The sequence below is a fragment of the Lepus europaeus genome, chromosome 14, assembly GCF_033115175.1.
Source record: "Lepus europaeus isolate LE1 chromosome 14, mLepTim1.pri, whole genome shotgun sequence".
Taxonomy (NCBI): Eukaryota; Metazoa; Chordata; class Mammalia; order Lagomorpha; family Leporidae; genus Lepus; species Lepus europaeus.
In genome coordinates this window covers 34,278,031-34,297,769 of record NC_084840.1, presented here as the reverse complement: position 1 = coordinate 34,297,769, position 19,739 = coordinate 34,278,031, and the positions used below count along the sequence as shown (strand labels likewise).

Sequence of the window (19,739 nt, the reverse complement as noted above, 5' to 3'; positions counted from 1 at the left end):
GATTCCAGCTTCCCACCAATGCATACCCTGGGAGGCGGCGGCAGAGGATGCCAGTTGAAAATCTACAACAGTATAATTCCTACACAAGTAACAGGTGTGCCTCGTGCAAAGGGAATTTAAAGGAGGGGCGTTTAAAACTAGCCTTCACGGAGCTGATTTCAAGAAGATAAATGAATGTTTTCCAAAATCTGATACCTGCACAATACAGTCTCCACGGGTCTGCCACAAATTTAGCCTCTTCTCTGTGAAATATTGGGATTGTGCTGATGGTAGGAAAACAGTTAAGGTTAGCTGAATGACTCAAAGGCGCGCGTGGACAACGTCCAATTAGATCATCTCTGGATAAAAGCCAGGATGAATGAAAGGGTTCATCGCCGCTGTACGCGCAGAACTAGAACTGAAAGCCTACCCCAGCCTCCACGTCGACGACAAATTCTCTGGCTGCGGCCTCACTGATCACGTGGCTCGGATACAGCCTTCCTCGGCGTCAGCCCGTCCTGCGCACGCGCAGCTCTACGGGGCGGTAACCCCAAGTGCGCTGACAGCTTCCTGTTTGGTTTCCCCGCCTCCTGCGCGGCTAAAGCTGTTAGGGCTTGGCGGTGGCCGCGGTGGGGTGGAGGGGGCAGGGAGCGGCGAGGTGAGGCGAGTGCCCGAGCGGGGTTCCCGGGAGCCATGGCCTGCTCCATTGTCCAGTTCTGCTACTTCCAGGACCTCCAGGCCGCCCGGGACTTCCTCTTCCCTCACCTGCGGGAGGAGACCCCCAGCGGCACCGTGCGGAGGGACCCCAGTAAGTGCCCCTCACCTTGCGGACCCTTTCTCCCGCCTCCCGCGGCCTCCGCTGGGCGGATTCCGGTCTCGTACTCGCTGCGAGCTGCCCAAGGCTGTGCACTGGGTCCCTGATTCCCCCTGCGTCTCCTCTTGGCGCTGGGACGACCCCCTGCCTGCCTCTCCTTAAAGCCCGGTGCGCCGAGGCAGAGTCGGTGTTTTTTCTCTCCTGCCCCAGCTTTTGTTTCTCAGCCCCTCTGCCTCCAAACTGCACCTGGCTTCCTCTCGCTTCTGCCTATTACCATTCTACACCCCACCCCCTTCCGAGCTATCTTTCTCCAGAGTGCCTTTTCCATCTCCCCTTCCCTGTCTCCCGTTCCGTGCTACCTGCTCGGTGATCGCCTCTTCCTCCTCATTCCTTGCCAGATGTCCACGCTCCACCCTGGGACTGGCCCCAACGCCTACTCTCCACCCTTGGAAATGTGGCGTTCTGCCACTTCCCCCTTCCAGAAGTGTTTTATCATCCCCACTATCGCTTCCCCTATCCCCTTTCCCCCATTCAGATTCACAGAACTAATGGCTGATTGACTCAAGGTGGTGAGTAAGCGTCTCCTAAATAAGGAAAACAACCTGTCAGGGAGTGAGAGTCTACATTAAGAACTAAAATTACAGTGATGTGGCCAAGAAAAGTTAATTTGATTTATTGAAGTGAGAAGTCTTCCACCAATTAGTATCACGCAGGGTTAAGTCTTTCCCCGCAGTATAAAATCCCAGGGCTGATTTATTAGATGTTGCATGACTTCAGAATTTCCTACATTTCTCTTTTTGAATCGGTGCGTCTTGTGTGTGTTGTTCTCTTTACATTTCCAGTATGAAGCTCTGTAGTCTAGTGCTGTTCCTTGGTGCTGTGCTGGAATGATAATATAAAGACCACACAATAAGCTCCTCTCTCATTTTAAAATTTAGAAGATATCAAATCAAAACTGTTCATGACTATGCTGTGCCAAGTATTGGTGCCACAAACCAAAGGAGGTTGGTGGTCCCTGCCCTCTGAGCTTATGGTTTACCGAGAGAGACTAAGTAGCTACCAGATGGTATGATTGAGATATATATGAGGCACTTCCTTGAAGTGGTCACGCTTAAGCCTACCTTTGAAGTAGTAGTTAGGGGAATAAAGGAGAGGTAATAGCATGTGCAGAGGAAGGCAGTCCTGACATGACATGGTGTTTAGAGATCCACGGAAAGCTGAATGGCTGGACAGGAGGGGGAAAAAGGAAGAGTGGGGAAGATGAGGCTGTGATAATAATAAGGAGCTAGATCGCAAGAAACCAGGTTGAAGGTTGTCAGGTGCCTCTGGAAGTGAAGAAATGACCTAGGCAGATTTGTACTCTGCAAAATCAACAATTTGTTAAATACTTGGAATGTGTCTTAGCAGCAGTTTGGAGGGGAGATCGGAAGCATGGAAACTGGTTGGGAGCTGTTCCAATAATCCAAGACGTGATGTGTTTTTGAACTCAAATAACAAGTAGAATTTGAGAGGAACAACTAGATTAGAAAGATATTAGGAAGTAGAATCTATGAGACTTAATGAAAACATGGTGTTGAGTTTATAGCTGGTGAGAAGGAGTTTAGGCTTTTGTCATGGGCAAGGATATGTGAGGAATGAAAGGGACATATTTTGAAACCTTTACATTTAAAATGTTTGGATTTTCCAAGTGAAGAGGTCCTGCTGAGCACTAGAGATGGTGGTTTAAAACAGGGACTCTTGGGTAAGAGGTGTTAACGTGGGAGTAGCCGGCAAAAAAGTGTCAATTCAGTTTCAAGGATTATGTGTATTATGAACTGAAACTGAGTGCTGAAGATGTATCCTTAGAGGAGCACAGAAGTTTGAGCTAAGTGGAGGTTACTGAGGACACTTAAGAGTAACAGAGAGGAAAACCAGGTGAGAGTGATGTTCCAGGGGCTGAGGAAGGAGAGTTTGGTGAAGACAAACAGTGGGCAGCAATTTTGTAAATGCAGCAGAGGCCAGGGCAGGTGGGGTTAGAAGAGGGCTCATTGGTTTTGGGACGGTTGAGGTGGCTGACACCTTAGAACAGTTGCAGTAGAATGTTGGGGGGCAGAAAGCATATTTACAGGATATCAAGGAGTTAAAAAATGAAGTAAGCTGGGGTTAGACGTGGTGATGCAATGGATTAATCCATAGCTCCTATCCAAGTGCCTGTTGAAGACCCACCACTTCTACTTCCAATCCACTTTCTCCATAGTGCATTCTGGGAAGGAGCAGATGAGGACTGAGATGGTTGGGCCTGCCATCCGTGGGAGTCCTGGATGGAATTCAGGCATTTGGGGAGTGAACCAGCAGACAGACGGTCTCTCTCTGTCTTTATCACCCTGACTTTCAATTAGCTGAAAGTTAAAGAATAAGCATTTAAAAAATGAAGTAGACTATTTCAAGGAGTTTTATTGTGAAGGATAGTAGATCCCAGGATTGTGGCCAGGAGATGCAGAGAAAAGGAGCACATTTTTAATCCCACTGCCACTTCCCTGGTCCAGGCCACCATCTCTCAACCTGGGCTGTGGCACCTATTTTCTAACTGATATTCCTGCTTCCACTCTTGATTTCTTATAATTAGTTCTCAACAGCAGTCGAAGGAATGTTTTAAGACATGGCTTAAATCACAAGATTCTCATGTTGATTGCGTTTAACGTAAAATCCAAAGCTTTTATGTGGCTTAGAAGGCCTTGAGCCTCAGCCTCCTGGCACTTTTTGGACTTCTCACTTCTCTCCTTTTCTTATGCTTCATATACTCCATATTGTTAAACTATCCAAACTCATTTGTGTCTGAGGCCTTTGTTCTTGCTGTTGACTGGCTTTGGGTGCTCTTTGCACATCTTTGAATGCTAGCTGCATTTTGTCATAATGTCAACTCTTTAGGGTGGGCTTCTCATTAAAGTGGTCAATATGACACCCTTGCTTCTGCTTGTTATTCTCAATCATGTCCTGCTTATTTTTATCACTAATCTATACTGTTCAGTATAGTAGCCTTTAGTGACGTGTGGCTATTGAGCCCTTGAAATTTGTCCAGTCCAATTGAGGGACTAAATATTAGATTTTACTAATTTAAATTTAAATAGCTTGATGTAACTAATGGCTGTAATATTGTATGACACAATTATATATACTTAACCTCAGGCATAATGCTTATATATATGCTTAACTCAGGCATATATACAGGATGAATATTTGAGGACACAGAATAAAGAGTAGACTCAGTTTATAAACCCAGTCCAGCCAGTTGGGGATGTAATTATTTTTATATATCAAATATTATTTAAGACATTAAATCTGATCTTCATTACCTTGAAATTGCAGGGCTAGTTAGTACTATGGTTTGCCATTTTGTGGCTCACCACTTATCCAGCAATGACATAATTTTTAGTGAGACTGGATTTTTAGAGCAGAGCTTTATGGAATTAACAGTTGTATTTGGAGGAAAAACATGTACAGATATGGAGTATCAGAAATTTTGAAAATAACTTGGGTATTATAATGCTGTAAATCTATTTAATTTGCCTAATAATGAAATAATTTCCTATGGCAGCTTACCTTTCTGCCTCTTTTACTGAAAAGATAGAAGATAAAGCATGCAAGGAATTATAGTGGAGTCATGTATTAAAGTCTTGTTTTTATGCAATCACTAAGAAAATGGACTTCTTTCATTATGAAATACCACAAAGGGCATATAAAGTAAACATTTTTAAATACATAGTGAAAATGCTTTCCCTATTTTGAGATCATACTGGGGAGAGAGATAATCTGAAATCAGACCATTTTTAGGAATTTTAGAAAATATTCAGTTATTGGATTTATTTAAAATTAGAAGAGGATCTTGCAAATGAAATTTTATCAGTGAGGAAACTGAGATGAATATTCTTTTAATTCCTTCATTCAGCTATTATTTATAGAGTACTAAGTACAAAATTAGTTTAAAGGTAAATGAAATAGGCCCTTCTCAAAGAGTTTCCCATAAATAAAAAGAGATAACTATATAAAAAGAGTGTTAGAGGTGTTATGCTGTAATTTGGCACATGATATGGGAGAATGAAGGAGTGTTGGTTCACTCCATATAGGAGACTCGGGAACATCTTCATATAAGAGGTGACGTTTTCACATTAATAGTTTTCATAGATGTTACCCTGCAGATACAGAGAAGATGGTGAGACAAGGGATGTGAAATAGTACAGCGTTCAAAAGTTTCACATAGTAAATTCTGGTGGGAGAGTGGGGTATGGTGAGAGGTACAGCTGAAGAGGTCTGTGCAGGAGTTTTGGTTTATTCAGTGGCCAAGTCTTCAGGTTGAGGTTAGAGTACTGTGGAATCAGATGAAAGTCTGCCAAGGGTAACTTAGCAACTGATCATTTTAAGGGGGATCCTTTTCCATATATGCCTGTTAAAGTGCCTGCTTTCTCACTCTGCCTTTGCCCACTTTATTAAAGAAAGGCTCACCTCTTACACATTCCTCATTTTATTATAGTAAGTTTCTCTTAAGATATTAAAGTTTTAATCATACTATGAATTCATCTCACTGAGATTTCCAAATAATTTCACTCTTTAATATTTTTCTTTTTTAAAAAAAATTATTTATTTGAGAGATACAGATGATGAGAGGGAAAGACAGAAAGGTTTTTCGTCCACTGGTTCACTCCCCAAATGGCCACAACGGCCAGAGCTGTGCCTATCTGAAGCCAGGTGCCAGAAGCCTCTTCTGTGTCTCCCACGTGGGTTCAGGGGCCCAAGCACTTGGGCCATCTTCCACTGCCTTCCCAGGCCATAACAGAGAGCTGGATGGGAAGAGGAGCAGCCAGGACACGAACCGGTGCCCATATGGGATGCCAGTGCCACAGTGGGAGGATTAACCTACTGCAGCACAGCACCCGCCCCACTCTTTAATATTTTTCAAAATTTAGATATCTTTCTGCTGTTTTCCTCATTATCTGCTTCACAATAATAATTGCAGTAAGTCAAGCAAGAAGAACATTTTAATATTTAGAAACTTATGACCACAGGAATATTTCCTTCTCATATCCCTTCTAGCAGAGAAAATTTGGATTGATATTAAAAGTCTATTGTGTTAAATAATACTCCCTGGAAGAAGTACAATGGAAATGTGAATTTTTAAAAAAGACATAAGAATTATTGAGATCACCATAATTTTTAATGAATGTTTGTGGATATCCTTTCCGTATATTTAAAATCCAGTGAATAAATTTTAAAAGATAACAACAGTTGTATTTTAAAATGTCCATATTTATAGTATGTTAGAAATTGCATCTACTATATAAAGGATACATACTGCTTAAAAACTTTTGGGGCACATGTTAATACAGTTTTTTTTATAGAAAGCTTTTATTTAATAAATATAAATTTCATAAGTACAACTTTTGGATTATAGCGGTTCTTCCCCCCATACCCACTCTCTCACCCCCAAACCATCCCACCTCCTACTCCCTCTCCCATCCCATTGTTCATCAAGATTCATTTTCAATTATCTTTATATACATAAGATCAACTTAGTATATACTAAGATTTCAACAGTTTGCACCCACACAGACACACAAAGTATAAAGTACTGTTTAAAGACTAATTTTACCATTAATTCTCATAGTACAACTCATTAAGGACAGAGGTCCTACAAGGGGAGCAAGTGCATAGTGACAATTAATTTAACAATTGACACTCTTATTTATGACGTCAGTGATCACACAGGCTCTTGTCATGAGCTGCCAAGGCTACGGAAGCCTCTTGAGTCCACAAACTCCTACATTATTTAGATAAGGCTATAATCAAACTGAAAGTTCTCTCTTCCCTTCAGTGCAAGGTATTTCCTTCTTTGGTGGCCCTTCTTTCCACAAGGATCTCACTCACAGAGATCTAAATGTAGGTCATTTTTTGCCACAATGTCTTGGCGTTTCACGCCTGAAATGCTCTCATGGACTTTTGAGCCGTATCCAAATGTCTTAAGGGCTGATTTTGAGGCCAGAGTGCTGTTTAGGGCATTTGTCATTCTATGAGTCTGCTGTGTGGCCTGCTTCCCACGTTAGATTGTTCTCTCCTTTTTAATTCTGTTATTATTAGCAGATACTTGGTCTTATTTATGTGATCCCTTTGACACTTATTCCTATCTTTATGATCAGTTATGAACTTAAAATGATCACTTTAACTGGTATGATGGCATTGGTACCTACCAACTTATTGGGACTTGTAGTCCCATGCAAGATTTTAGCTTTACCCTTAGGGGTAAGTCCCAGGGGACATGTACCGAACTGTACATCTTCTCCCTCTCTTGTGAATACAGTTTAAAGACCACACTCCTGTCAGTGATTTTCAACCCTTTTAAAGAAATGCATTTGGCAATTTTATTTATTTTATAATATCTCATTTTTAAAATAATATCTGCTACTTTTTTATTTTCTTAATTTTATAATATTAACAATTTTCCAAGTCTGTGTGACTCTGTAGCATTTATTTGGTTACATAGTATTCCAATGAAGAATCTTCCAAGCTATTTTTAATGAATTCTCTATCAGTGAACATTTGAAATAGCAGTATTCCAGTAAGTGTCCTTATTCAAGTTGATTTCAAGTGCCGAATTACTCTAAAAATTAGTTTTCAGGTCCACTCTTGTCCATGGCTAACAGAAGTACCCAAGTACAAACATAATTGTCATTATTCTGTGTTATCAGTTTTTTTTTTACTTTTGATTAAAAATTATATATCATTCCTGTAATTTGTACTTTTTAAAAATATTTATTTGAGAGGCAGAGTTACAGAGAGAGATGGAGAGACAGAAAGAGGTCTTCAATCTGCTGGTTGACTCCACAAATGGCCACAGTACCTGGAGCTGGGCTGATCCCAGGTCTCCCACATGAGTGCTGGGGCTCAAGCACTTGGGCCATCTCCCATGGCCTTCCCAGGCCATAGCAAAGAGCTGTATCTGAAGTGGAACAGCTGGCGCCTATATGGGATGTGGCACAGCAGGCAGAGGCTTAGCCACTACACCACAGCTCCAGCCCCTAATTTGAACATTTTACATTTGATTTTTTAAAGTTGACCTTATTTATGTATGTAAGACAATTAGTGCTTACTTTATAAATTAACTACTCATATGTTTCATCAATTTTTTACTGGCTTTTTTTACTCTTTCTGTTGCTTTATAAAAATGTAGTGTATAGTATGCTTAATGTTTGTGAATATTTATATTCTGTCATTTACCTTTTAACTTTATTAATGGATTAGGTCTTAGATTTTATGTAATAATTATCTTTTAATGAATTTCTCATATTTCCCATTCCCTTGCCCCTGGCAGCCACTGCTTCTGTGAGTTTGACTTTTTTAGATTCTACATAAAAATGAGGTTGTACAATATTTGTCTGATATTTTTATTTCTGTTATGTCCTTTAGCACAGATTTTTGCACTATAAATTTTTCACTTGTCCTCTTTAATACATGTCTTATTGTCCAGGTACTTGATTAAATTTATTGTTGTGATCAGGGTCTCTTAAAAATTTTTTTTTTTTTTTTTTTGACAGGCAGAGTGGACAGTGAGAGAGAGAGACAGAGAGAAAGGTCTTCCCTTTGCCGTTGGTTCACCCTCCAATGGCCGCCGCGGTAGCGCGCTGCGGCCGGCGCACCGCGATGTTCCGATGGCAGGAGCCAGGTGCTTATCCTGGTCTCCCATGGGGTGCAGGGCCCAAGCACTTGGGCCATCCTCCACTGCACTCCCTGGCCACAGCAGAGAGCTGGCCTGGAACAGGGGCAACCGGGACAGGATCGGTGCCCCGACCGGGACTAGAACCCAGCGGCGCCACAAGGCGGAGGATTAGCCTAGTGAGCCGCGGCGCCAGCCGGTCTCTTAAAATTTTATTATGAACTTTGTTATTTTTATATAAGATAAACATTGATTTTTATAAATTTGTCGGGTTTTTTGGCATGTTTAATTTTTCAAAATTTCAGATTGCTATTTTATCTTTATTTTATTTTCTCCTTTATCTAAGAGATAGAGTAATCCTAAAGTTTCCAAGTGGTTCTTTAAAAAAAAAAAAATGTTGTTTATCTTATTTGTGTGGCCATATTGCTGCATTATTGTTAGGGGTATTTTCTGTCTTTTAGACATATAAAGTTTTGGCGTTTTTGCTCATTAACTTAATCAGTATTTATAGATAAATATTCTGGGCAAAATAACCCACTATTTTCTCTAAAATTGAGAAAACAATAGTATATACTTCATATGGAAGATTGCAGTGCTTAGGAAAATGCTTTTATCTAGTAAATACCACATATAAGTGCTCTTTTTATTATTATTTCTTATAAAACTGTTGATGTTGAAGTTGCATGTGGAAGATTTTTGTTTCCTGAAATGTGAAAGTAAATAAAGCAAAATTTCCAAGTCCATGCATTTTCTGTCACTGGGATTTTGAACATTTGTGTGTCTAAATTTATGACATATGATAGTTAAATGTCACATGTAGACATTTCATGTCATCAAGCACCCAAATTACACACATTTATTATGTACAACGTTCAATTGCCACCTAAAAACTTTTCTTAGAAAAATATATGATTGCTTTGTATATGAAGCCACCTTTTCTTTAATCATTTTAAAAATAATAATGCTTATAACTGTTTAGCAAGATTGGAAACAGTTTATAAAGTAAAAAAAAAAAATTGGGGCAGGCATTTGACTCAGCAGTTAAGATGGTGCTTGGGGTGTCCATATTTTTCTTGGAGTGCCTTGGTTTCAAGTCCTGATGCCACTTCTACTTCTAGCCTCCTGCTAAAGTGCCCCCTGGGAGGCAGCCCTTGATAACTCAAGTACTTGGTTCCCTGCCACCCACATGGAAGACCTGGATAGAGTTCTGGGCGCTCAGCTTCCATTTGGTCCAGCTCTGGCTTTTGTGGACATATGAGGATCAGCAGATGGAAGATTTCTTTCTGTTTTTGCCTGTCTTTCCCTTTCAAATAAATAAGTATGTTAATGAAAATATAAAAGTTAAAATTAATGTATAGTTTAGTCTTACAAGGAAGTATTTGTAACTGCAAAACAATGAAAACAGTGCTTGAATCTGATATGAGGGGATTGGTTAACTTATGCTACATTGATACAGTGGGATATTACAGACTTAACAAATAATGAGCCGGCGCCGTGGCTCAATAGGCTAATCCTCCGCCTAGCGGCGCTGGCACACCAGGTTCTAGTCCCGGTCAGGGCGCCAGATTCTGTCCCGGTTGCCCCTCTTCCAGGCCAGCCCTCTGCTGTGGCCAGGGAGTGCAGTGGAGGATGGCCCAAGTGCTTGGGCCCTGCACTCCATGGGAGACCAGGATAAGCACCTGGCTCCTGCCATCGGATCAGCGTGGTGTGCCGGCTGCAGCGCAGCGGCCATTGGAGGGGGAACCAACGGCAAAGGAAGACCTTTCTCTCTGTCTCTCTCACTGTCCACTTTGCCTGTCAAAAAATAAAATAAATAAATAATGAGCTACATTTGTATTAATTATTTCAAATAACTTTATTCTAGAGTATAGCTGACTTTTCCCTCTAATTTCCAAACTCGGGTAATTCCAGCTTTGTGTTGCATTTGCCTGTTGATGTGTGTATATTCTGGACTAAATGTGAACTACTTTAAGCCAGGAATGAACACTGTGTCCATTGTATTCCCATTAATAGTGTACAGCTGGTATGGAGACTTAGCAGTGAGTGAATACATATTGTGTGTTGGATTGTGTCTGGGTTGGATGTTTGTTTTTATTTTAGAAGTGCTAACTATGAAATAAAACAATGATAAATATACTATCTACATTTTTTCTTTACTATGGAACTGAAATGTTTCAGGTTTTTGTGCTGTTAAAATTATTATCTGAGTGTATATACTTAAATGGTAATAGTAGCAAGGTTAGGCTGGTATAGGAATAATACAATTTAAATGTGAGAAAGTTTCTCATATTGAATATTAGGACACATTAAGGAAGATGTAGAATTGGCTTCTCTAGAATATGCAGTAAATAGTGTTGGCTAGCAATTTTTATATTCCTTTACCCACATTTCATAATGATATGCCCTACCTTCACCTTATTAGCCATATTTACCTTTTTCCCGTTGCTTTGGATATTAAAAAGCAATAATGTATAAGTGTAATGGTGTAAGAAACAAAATTATAAAATATATGGAAGTCCTCTTAATATACGATTATTATTATTTAATCACTGAGTTCCTTTGAACAACAAAGTAAGTAGGCAGATAGGGCATATGAAATTTTATTAGGTCTGTAGATTTTTGGGGGATCTTGTTCCTTTTGTAAAGATAGGCTAAGGATTCAGGGTTTGGGGGAGGGAAAGCATGTTTATTTTTATAAACATTTCAGGGGCCCACGCTGTGGCTCACTTGGCTAATCCTCTGCCTGCGGTGCCAGCATCCCATATGGGCGCCAGGTTTTAGTCCCGGTTGCTCCTCTTCTAGTCCAGGTCTCTGTGGATGGCCCAAGTGCTTGGGCCCCTGCACCCGCATGGGAGACCAGGAGGAAGCACATGGCTCCTGGCTTCAGATTGGTGCAGCGCCGGCCCAGGAGGACATTTGGGGGGTGAACAAATGGAAGGAAGACCTTTCTCTCTCTCTCTCTCTCTCTGTCCATAACTCTGCCTGTCAAATAAAAAGAAAAAATTCAGTGCGGTCTTCACTGCAGGCAAATTTCTGTATTTCTGCTTAAAGGTATTTTTCAGTTCTGTGAATTGAATATCGGGAAATATTTTCTTTTTTGATTATGAGGTATCATTTATTTGAGAATAGGAGTCATTAGAATTCCAGAACTGAAAAGGATCTTTTTTCTTTCGCTCTCTTCTTTTTTTTTTTTTTTTTTTTAAGATTTATTTGAAAGGCAGAGATAAAGTAGGGAGAGAGACAGAGAGACGGAGGTAGCGATAGAGATAGAGAAAAATAAAGAGAGATCCTCCATCTGATGGTTCACTGCCCAAATGGCTGCAACAGCCAGGGCTGGGCCAGGCTGAAGCCAGGAGCTTCATGCAGGTCTCCCACATGGGTGCAGGGCCATCTTCCACTGCTTTTTTCCCAGGTGCATTATCAGGGAGCTGGATGGGAAGTGGAGAGGTCAGGACTCGAACCGGCACCCGTATGGGATGCTGGCACTGCAGGCAAAGGCTTAATCTTCTATGCCACAGCACTGGCCTCTGAAAAGGACCTTAAAGATCTGTCTGATTGAACATGATGATGTGAAAGAAATGAATCCCTACTTGCTGAAAACAAGGTGGCCTTCTTTCAGATTGCTATGTATTTTTAGGTGCTCAGAGGAATATGCTAATATGAGGTTTATTTTCTCATTTTTCATTTCCCTAGAAATAGAAAAAGGTTAATAGTTCTGAGGCATAAATAATTAAATAGCAGCTTCTCTATTCTTTGGATATTTTTTACTTTGTACTCCTATGTGATGTTTCCCTACCTTAGCCAAAAAGAATTGAGTAAAATTGGTTGAACCCCCTGAATTAGTACAAGTCACAGGTTCTGCAAGTTCTTACTTTTTTGTCTCAGAAGAATAGAAATGAATGTAGGAATATCTTTTACTACACAATGGAAATTAAGTTTTCCGTTTCCTAACACTTAATGGTTTCATTTTCTCATTTAGCTTTTGATCTTGCCATACTTATATTGCAAAAGCAAATACTGTCAAATTAATTGTCCATTTCTAGAATTAAATTTCCTTTCTAGCTTCAGGTTCTTTTTAATGAACAACAGACTGCTCAGAAGTAAATTAGAATAATGTATTTTGGGAATTACACTGTAGAAACCAGAAGTTAAATTTCTTTTATAGGCCTTTGTTAGAATAATTCATTCATTGGAAAAAACTCTAAATAAGACAACTGTAATTTTTAATGATTGAATTAAAATATGTTTTCTCTGTGGTGTAAAAGTTTCATTTTTCAAGTAAGAAACTGGGCTTTTCTTTTTTTTAAAATGTTTGTATAATCTAATTGTTCTGGGAAAAAACTCCAGAGGGGAATTGTGGTTATATTTTACATTTTATGAAGTTACTGGTTTTATTCATTTATATAAAACTTTTAACCTGCTAAGGGTAAGAATAAGGGTTTATGGTTATGTTACCAATTCTAAACAGTTCAAAATAGTCCTATGACAGATGGATTTTTTTTTAAGTTAAAAATTGAAAAATTGGATTACTAATTAGTGAGATGGTAGTTGCTTTTTGTTACTGTTTACAACCAAAATCTGCTCCACTTTATTTCTCTTAGCAAACCTCTTGAACAACTTAAATCAATTCCTCAGTGCAATCCTTGATTCTCTGTGAATTTTAAGGAAAAATGGCTAAGATGGTAAAAAGAATAAATTTTTAAAGAAGTTCACCCTTTGAGAAAGGCTTGGGAGAAAAAGATTAAAGATTCAGAGCTAAATAGGAATGACTCATGTACCCTGAAATGCCATTTTCTCAGTCAGCTGTACAGGAAATAAAATGAAAAGCCCAGTTAAATAAACCTTTGAGATATTTTGCTTATGACTGGAATGCTGTCCTGTTCAGTGCAGTTGTGAGATGACTGATTCAGGAGCAACATCTGGATGTGAATCACAGCATGAAAAAACAACACCTGAAGGCATTGTCATAATCTTATTTTTAGATTTTTCCAGGAGGCAATATTTGCTGTTTTTGAGCTGCTTTTAGTATAACCTATATTATTAATCATTGGCAAAAATAATAGAGGACAGACCCAACTAACAATGGTATGATGTTATTTTGTTTGTTTTTTCCCCTCAAAATGGTATGGTATGATGCTTATTTGGGAACTCATTGGCCTTTGTAATTGTTTTTTTCTAGCTCTGTTAGTTAGATTTTGAAATTTACATCTGAATGAGCAGATCGATTTTCCATGATTGATACAGAATCTTTTGTTAGTAATTATACAACTTTTGTTTTGAAAATTTTTAAAAATTTATTTATTTGACAGGGATCACTTTTCAGTTAAAATTTAAACACCTAAGAATAATTGTGTGTTAATTACTGAGTTCAACCAATAGTACTAGAACAACAACAACAACAACAAATACTAAAAAGGATAAAGTATTACATTGTACATCTAAAGTCAGGACAGGAGCTGATCAGTTCATTGTTGCTTATAGTGTCCATTTCACTTAACAGGTTTCCCCTTTGGCGCTCAGTTGTCACCGATCAGGGAAAACAAATGATATTTGTCTCTTTGGGACTGGCTTAATTCACTCAGCATGATGTTTTCCAGATTGCTCCATCTTGTTGCAAATGACTGGGTTTCGTTGTTTCTTACTGCTGTATAGTATTCTATGGAGTACATGTCCCATAATTTCTTTATCCAGTCTACTGTTGATGGGCATTTGGGTTGGTTCCAGGTCTTAGCTATTGTGAATTGAGCTGCAATAAACATTAATGTGCAGATGGCTTTTATATTTGCCAAATTAATTTCCTTTGGGAAAATCTGGGAGTGGAAAAAGAGAGGGAAGAGACGAACAATTTGGAACATGCTCAATCGGACTGGCCGCAAATGGTGGAGTTAGAAATGTGCCAGGGGATTCCAACACAATCCCATCAAGATGGCATGTACCAATGCCATCGCACTAGTCCAAGTGATCAATTTCAGCTCACAATTGATAGTTCTGATAGGTCTAAGAGTCAAAGAGATCACACAAACAAGACAAGTATCTGCTAATACTAACTGATAGAATCAAAAAGGGAGAGAAAGATCCAACATGGGAAGTGGGATACACAGCAGACTCATAGGATGGCAGATGTCCTAGACAGCACTCCGGCCTCAGAATCAGCCCTCAAGGCATTCAGATCTGGCTGAAGATCCCATGAGAGTATAGCAGGCATGGAAAGCCAAGATATCATGGAAAAAAAAAAAAAAAAGACCTAAATGAATGATCTCTGTGAGTGAGATCCCAGTGGAAAGAACGGGGCCATCAAAGAAGGAGGTACCCTTCTCCGAAGGGAGGAGAGAACTTCCACTTTGACTATGACCCTATCGGAATAAGATCGAAGTCAGTGAACTCTAAAGGCTTCCATAGCCCTGGCAACTCATGACTAGAGCCTAGGGAGATTACTGACGCCATGAACAGGAGTGTCAAATTGTTAAATCAGCAACAGGAGTCACTGTGTACTTACACCCCATGCGGGATCTGTCCCTAATGTGTCGTCTAAAGCGAAGTGATGCTATAACTAGTACTGAAACAGTATTTTTATACTTTGCGTTTCTGTGTGGGCACAAACTGATGAGGTCTTTACTAATTATATACTGAATTGATCTTCTGTATATAAAGAGAATTGGAAATGAAAAAAAAAACAACCTGGTGTTAAAATGGAAATGGCATAGAAAATTAATTAATTTGAAAAAAAAATTATGTAGGATCTCTGTCTTTAATGTGCTGTACATTGCTATTTAATGCTATAATTAGTAATCCAATGGTAGTTTTTTCACTTTGTGTTGCTATATGGGCAAAATGTTGAAATCTTTACCTAATATATACTAAACTGATCTTCTGTATACAAAGAGAATTGAAAATGAATCTTTACATGAATGGAAGGGGAAAGGGAGCGGGAAGGGGGAGGATTGCGGGCGGGAGGGAAGTTATGGGAGGGGGGAAGCCATTGTAACCCATGGGCTATACTTTGGAAATTTATATTCATTAAATAAAAGTTAAAAAAAATTTATTTATTTGAAAGAATTACAAAGAGAGAAGGGAGACAGAGGGAGAGACACAGCGAGCGAGCGAGCTTCCATCTGCTGGTTTGCTCTCCATATGGCTGCAATGGCGAGGGCTGAGCCAGGCTATAAGCCAGGAGCTTCATCCAGGTTTTCCTCTTGGGTGACAAGGGGCCTAAGGTGCCTTAATCTGGTCACTAGCCGGGAGCTGGATCAGAAGTGAAGCAGCTGGGACATAAACCTGACCTCATATGGATGCTGGTGGCACCTGAGGCAGAGGCTTTACGTGCTTGGCACAACACTGGCCCCTATTTTGAAATTTCGAAGTATGTATTGGGTGCTCATGAAATGTACTGAAATTTTAACCTATATTAAGTCATCTACTTTGAACTAGAAAAGATTTCCAGAGCATCTTTTCTGACAGTCAAATTCTGCCACTTAGACTTGAATTAGAATAAAAATACCATGTTTTTCTTATCACTTTTTTTTAAAGATTTATTTGAAAGAGTTACAGAGGAAGAGAGAGATCGATCTTCCATCCGCCAGTTCACTCCAACTGCTTTTATTGGGATAAATGAGGAATAATTTGGATGAGAATGTTGTTTTCTTTCCCCAGAAACCTTTTATTCAAGGATTACAAACTTCATGCATTTCATAAGTACAACTTTAGAAACATAGCAATTCTTCCTACCATACCTGCCCTCCCATCCACACTCCTACCCCTCTTCCTCCTCCCTCTCCTATTACCTTTCTTATTTTTTTTTTTGCTAAGATCTATTTTGAATTAACTTGATACACATGATTAACTCAATACTAAGTAAATAGTTCAACAAATAATATGGAAAAAAAAAAAAGTTCCAGCCGGCGCCGCGGCTCAATAGGCTAGTCCTCCGCCTTGCGGCGCCGGCACACCAGGTTCTAGTCCCAGTCAGGGCACCGATCCTGACCCGGTTTCTCCTCTTCCAGGCCAGCTCTCTGCTGTGGCCAGGGAGTGCAGTGGAGGATGGCCCAAGTGCTTGGGTCCTGCACCGTGTGGGAGACCAGGATAAGCACCTGGCTCCTGCCATCGGGTCAGCGCGGTGCGCCGGCCGTAGCGCACTACCGCAGCGGCCGTTGGAGGGTGAACCAACGGCAAAAGGAAGACCTTTCTCTCTGTCTCTCTCTCACTGTCCACTCTGCCTGTCAAAAATAAAATTAAAAAAAAATAAAGAAAAAATTTAAAAAGTTCCTTAGCAGCCAAATAAAGGGCTGTTCAAAGTCATTGCTTCTCAAAGTGTCAATTTCACTTCTATCAGTTACCTTTTAGGTGCTCTATTAGTTACCACAGATCAGGGAGAACATATATTTGTCCTTTTGAGACTGACTTATTTCACTAAGTATGATGTTTTCCAGTTTGATCCATTTTGTTGTAAACAGGATTTCTTTTTTTTTTTAATTTTTTAAATATATTTTTTAAACTTTTATTTAATGAATATAAATTTCCAATGTACAGCTTATGGGTTACAATGGGTCCCCCCCCCCCCCATAACTTCCCTCCCACCAGCAACCTTCCCCCTCCCGCTCCCTTTCCCCTTTCATTCACATCGATTCATTTTCAATTCTCTTTATATACAGAAGATCAATTTAGTATATTAAGTAAAGATTTCAACAGTTTGCACCCACATAGAAACACAAAGTGAAACATACTGTTTGAGTACTAGTTATAGCATTAAATCACAATGTATAGCACATTAAGGACAGAGATCCCACATGAGGAGCAAGTGCACAGTGACTCCTGTTGTTGACCCAACAAATTGACACTCTAGTTTATGGCACCAGTAACCACCCTAGGCTGTCGTCATGAGTTGCCAAGGCTATGGAAGCCTTCCAAGTTTGCCGATTCTGATCATATTTAGACAAGGTCATAAAAGACAGGGTGAGGATAGTAACCAATGATCCTAAGAGTGGCATTTACCAGGTTTGAACAATTATACAGCATTAAGTGGGGAAGAGGACCATCAGTACACACAGGTTGGGAGTAGAGCCATTGGAGGTAGAGTAGAGGTTATGATTATGAAGGAATGAGGCCCAAGAGCGCTAGACAGGGCCTAGAACAAAGGACAGAGTCATTATTAGATGTGCTAAGAAAGGTGCTGTCTAAGCTACAGTTAAGTTTTCTGATTGAGAGGCAAATAGAACCTGACAGAAGGGGCTTGATAATAATCTGTTGGGCTTAGGCCTTGTAAGTAAAGAAGCCCAGACCTATCTATCTATTCACATGGGGTACATCCTAAGGGAGGTGTGAACCTCCTAGGGGAAGGCACCCTGTTGACTTTCATTACTTAGCTGGCCTGGGAGGAGAGCTGGCCAGGTAAAGGCAGGGGGCATCTCTAACAAGAAATTTACAGTTCTGCCTGCAATGTTGCTGACCCTACTTGGCTGTCCTCTCAGCTGCAGTGGTCTCTTTGGAAGTTGGGCTGAGTGAAGGGCTTTTCAGCTTAGAGCCAATAAGATCTGTGGCTCTGACCTGGGCATCCTTCGACTCCAGGGCAGGTCCATTTCCGGTGATCCAACTCTTGGCAGAGCTGCCAGGGCTCTTCACAAGTTGACTTGTGCTGAAGCCCAGGCTTACCACATTGAAAGCCACTGCAGTGGACTGGCCTGTTGGGTCTCCTTGAGGGCAGAACACTGTACAGATCAGCCATTAATAGGCCTGCCACCCATTGCTTCTGATGCCTAGCTTTCTTTTCCTCCTGGTTTGTGTTAAAGCAGACCAGAGGATGCAAGTCAAGGGAGTGCCCAAGTCCTATCTCTAATCTTCGGTGGCCAGAAGTACAAGTCTATAGCCACAGGCATGTTCTGTAGTAGTTTTTCTAATGTAGACAATGCCCATGAGGAAAATTATATTCTCACTTTAAAATTTTCTTTCCCTTTGGTCTGAAAGGGAGGGTAAACAGGATTTCATTTTTTTTTTTTTTAACCACTGTGTGATATTCCACAGTGTACATAGCCCATCATTTCTTTATCCAATCTTCAGTTGACGGACATTTGGGTTGATTCCATATCTTAGCTATTGTGAATTGAGCTGCAATAAACATGCGGGTATAGATAACTCTTTCACATGCTAATTTCATTTCCCTTGGGTAAATTCCCAGGAGTGGATGGCTGGGTCACATGTTAGGTCTATATTCAGATTTCTGAGGTATCTCTGTATTATCTTCTACAGTAGCTTTACCAGCTTACATTTCCACCAACAGTGGTTTAGAGTACCTTTTACCCTACATCCTCGCCAGCCTTTGTTGTTTGTTGATTTCTGTATGAAAGCCATTCTAACCGAGGTGAGGTGAAACCTCATTGTAGTTTTGATTTCCATTTCCCTGATGGCTAGTGATCCTAAGCATTTTTTCATTCATCTGTTGGCTATCTTTCAAAAATTGTCTCTTTAAGGGGCTGGTGCCGTGGCTCACTTGTTTCATCCGCCGCCTGCAGTGACGGCATCCCATATGGGCGCCGGGTTCTAGTCCCGGTTGCTCCTCTTCCAGTCCAGCTCTCTGCTATGGCCCGGGAAGGCAGTGGATGATGGTCTAAGTGCTTGGGCCCTGCACCCATGTGGGAGACCAGGAAGAGGCACCTGGCTCCTGTCTTCGGATTGGCACAGCGCACCGACCGTAGTGGCCTTTGGGGTGTGAACCAACAGAAGGAAGACCTTTCTCTCTCTCTCACTGTCTAACTCTGCCTAATAAAAAAAATGTCTTTTTAAGTCCTTTGCCCATTTCTTACCTGAGTCTTGTTGTTGTTGTTGAATTTGATCTCTTTATATATTCTGGTTATCAATCATTTATCAATTGCTAGTTTGCAATGAATTTCTCCCATTCTATCAATTGCCTCTTCACTTTGCTGAGTGTTTCTTTTGCAATGCAGAAGCTTCTCAATTTGATGTAATCCCGTTTGTCAGCTTTGACTTTGCTTGACTGCGCCTCTGGGATCTTTTTCAAGAATGCTTTGCCTATGCTAGTGTCTAGCAGTGTTTCCCCCAATGTTCTCTAATAATTTGATGGTGTAAGATCAGAGATTTAGGTCTTTGATCCATTTTGACTGGGTTTTTGTGTAGAGTATAAGATAGGAGTATTGCTCCATACTTCTGCACGTGGAGATCCAGTTTCCCCAGCACCATTTGTTGAAGAGATTATCCAGGGCCGGTGCTGTGGCGCAGCAGGTTAACACCCTGGCCTGAAGCACCTGCATCCCATAT

At 40.4% G+C, this 19,739-nt stretch overlaps 1 protein-coding gene across 2 annotated transcripts in view; it reads left to right on the top strand.

The window, feature by feature from the left end:
- Window positions 1–569: 569 nt before the first annotated feature.
- Window positions 570–19,739, top strand: part of RAB3GAP2 (RAB3 GTPase activating non-catalytic protein subunit 2) — a 117,312-nt gene continuing 98,142 nt past the window's right edge. For both annotated transcript variants that reach the window (XM_062210372.1, XM_062210371.1), the window contains exon 1: window positions 570–787. In XM_062210372.1, the coding sequence (XP_062066356.1) occupies window positions 673–787 (115 nt within the window). In that variant the 5' untranslated portion in view covers window positions 570–672. The remainder of the gene's footprint in view (window positions 788–19,739) is intronic.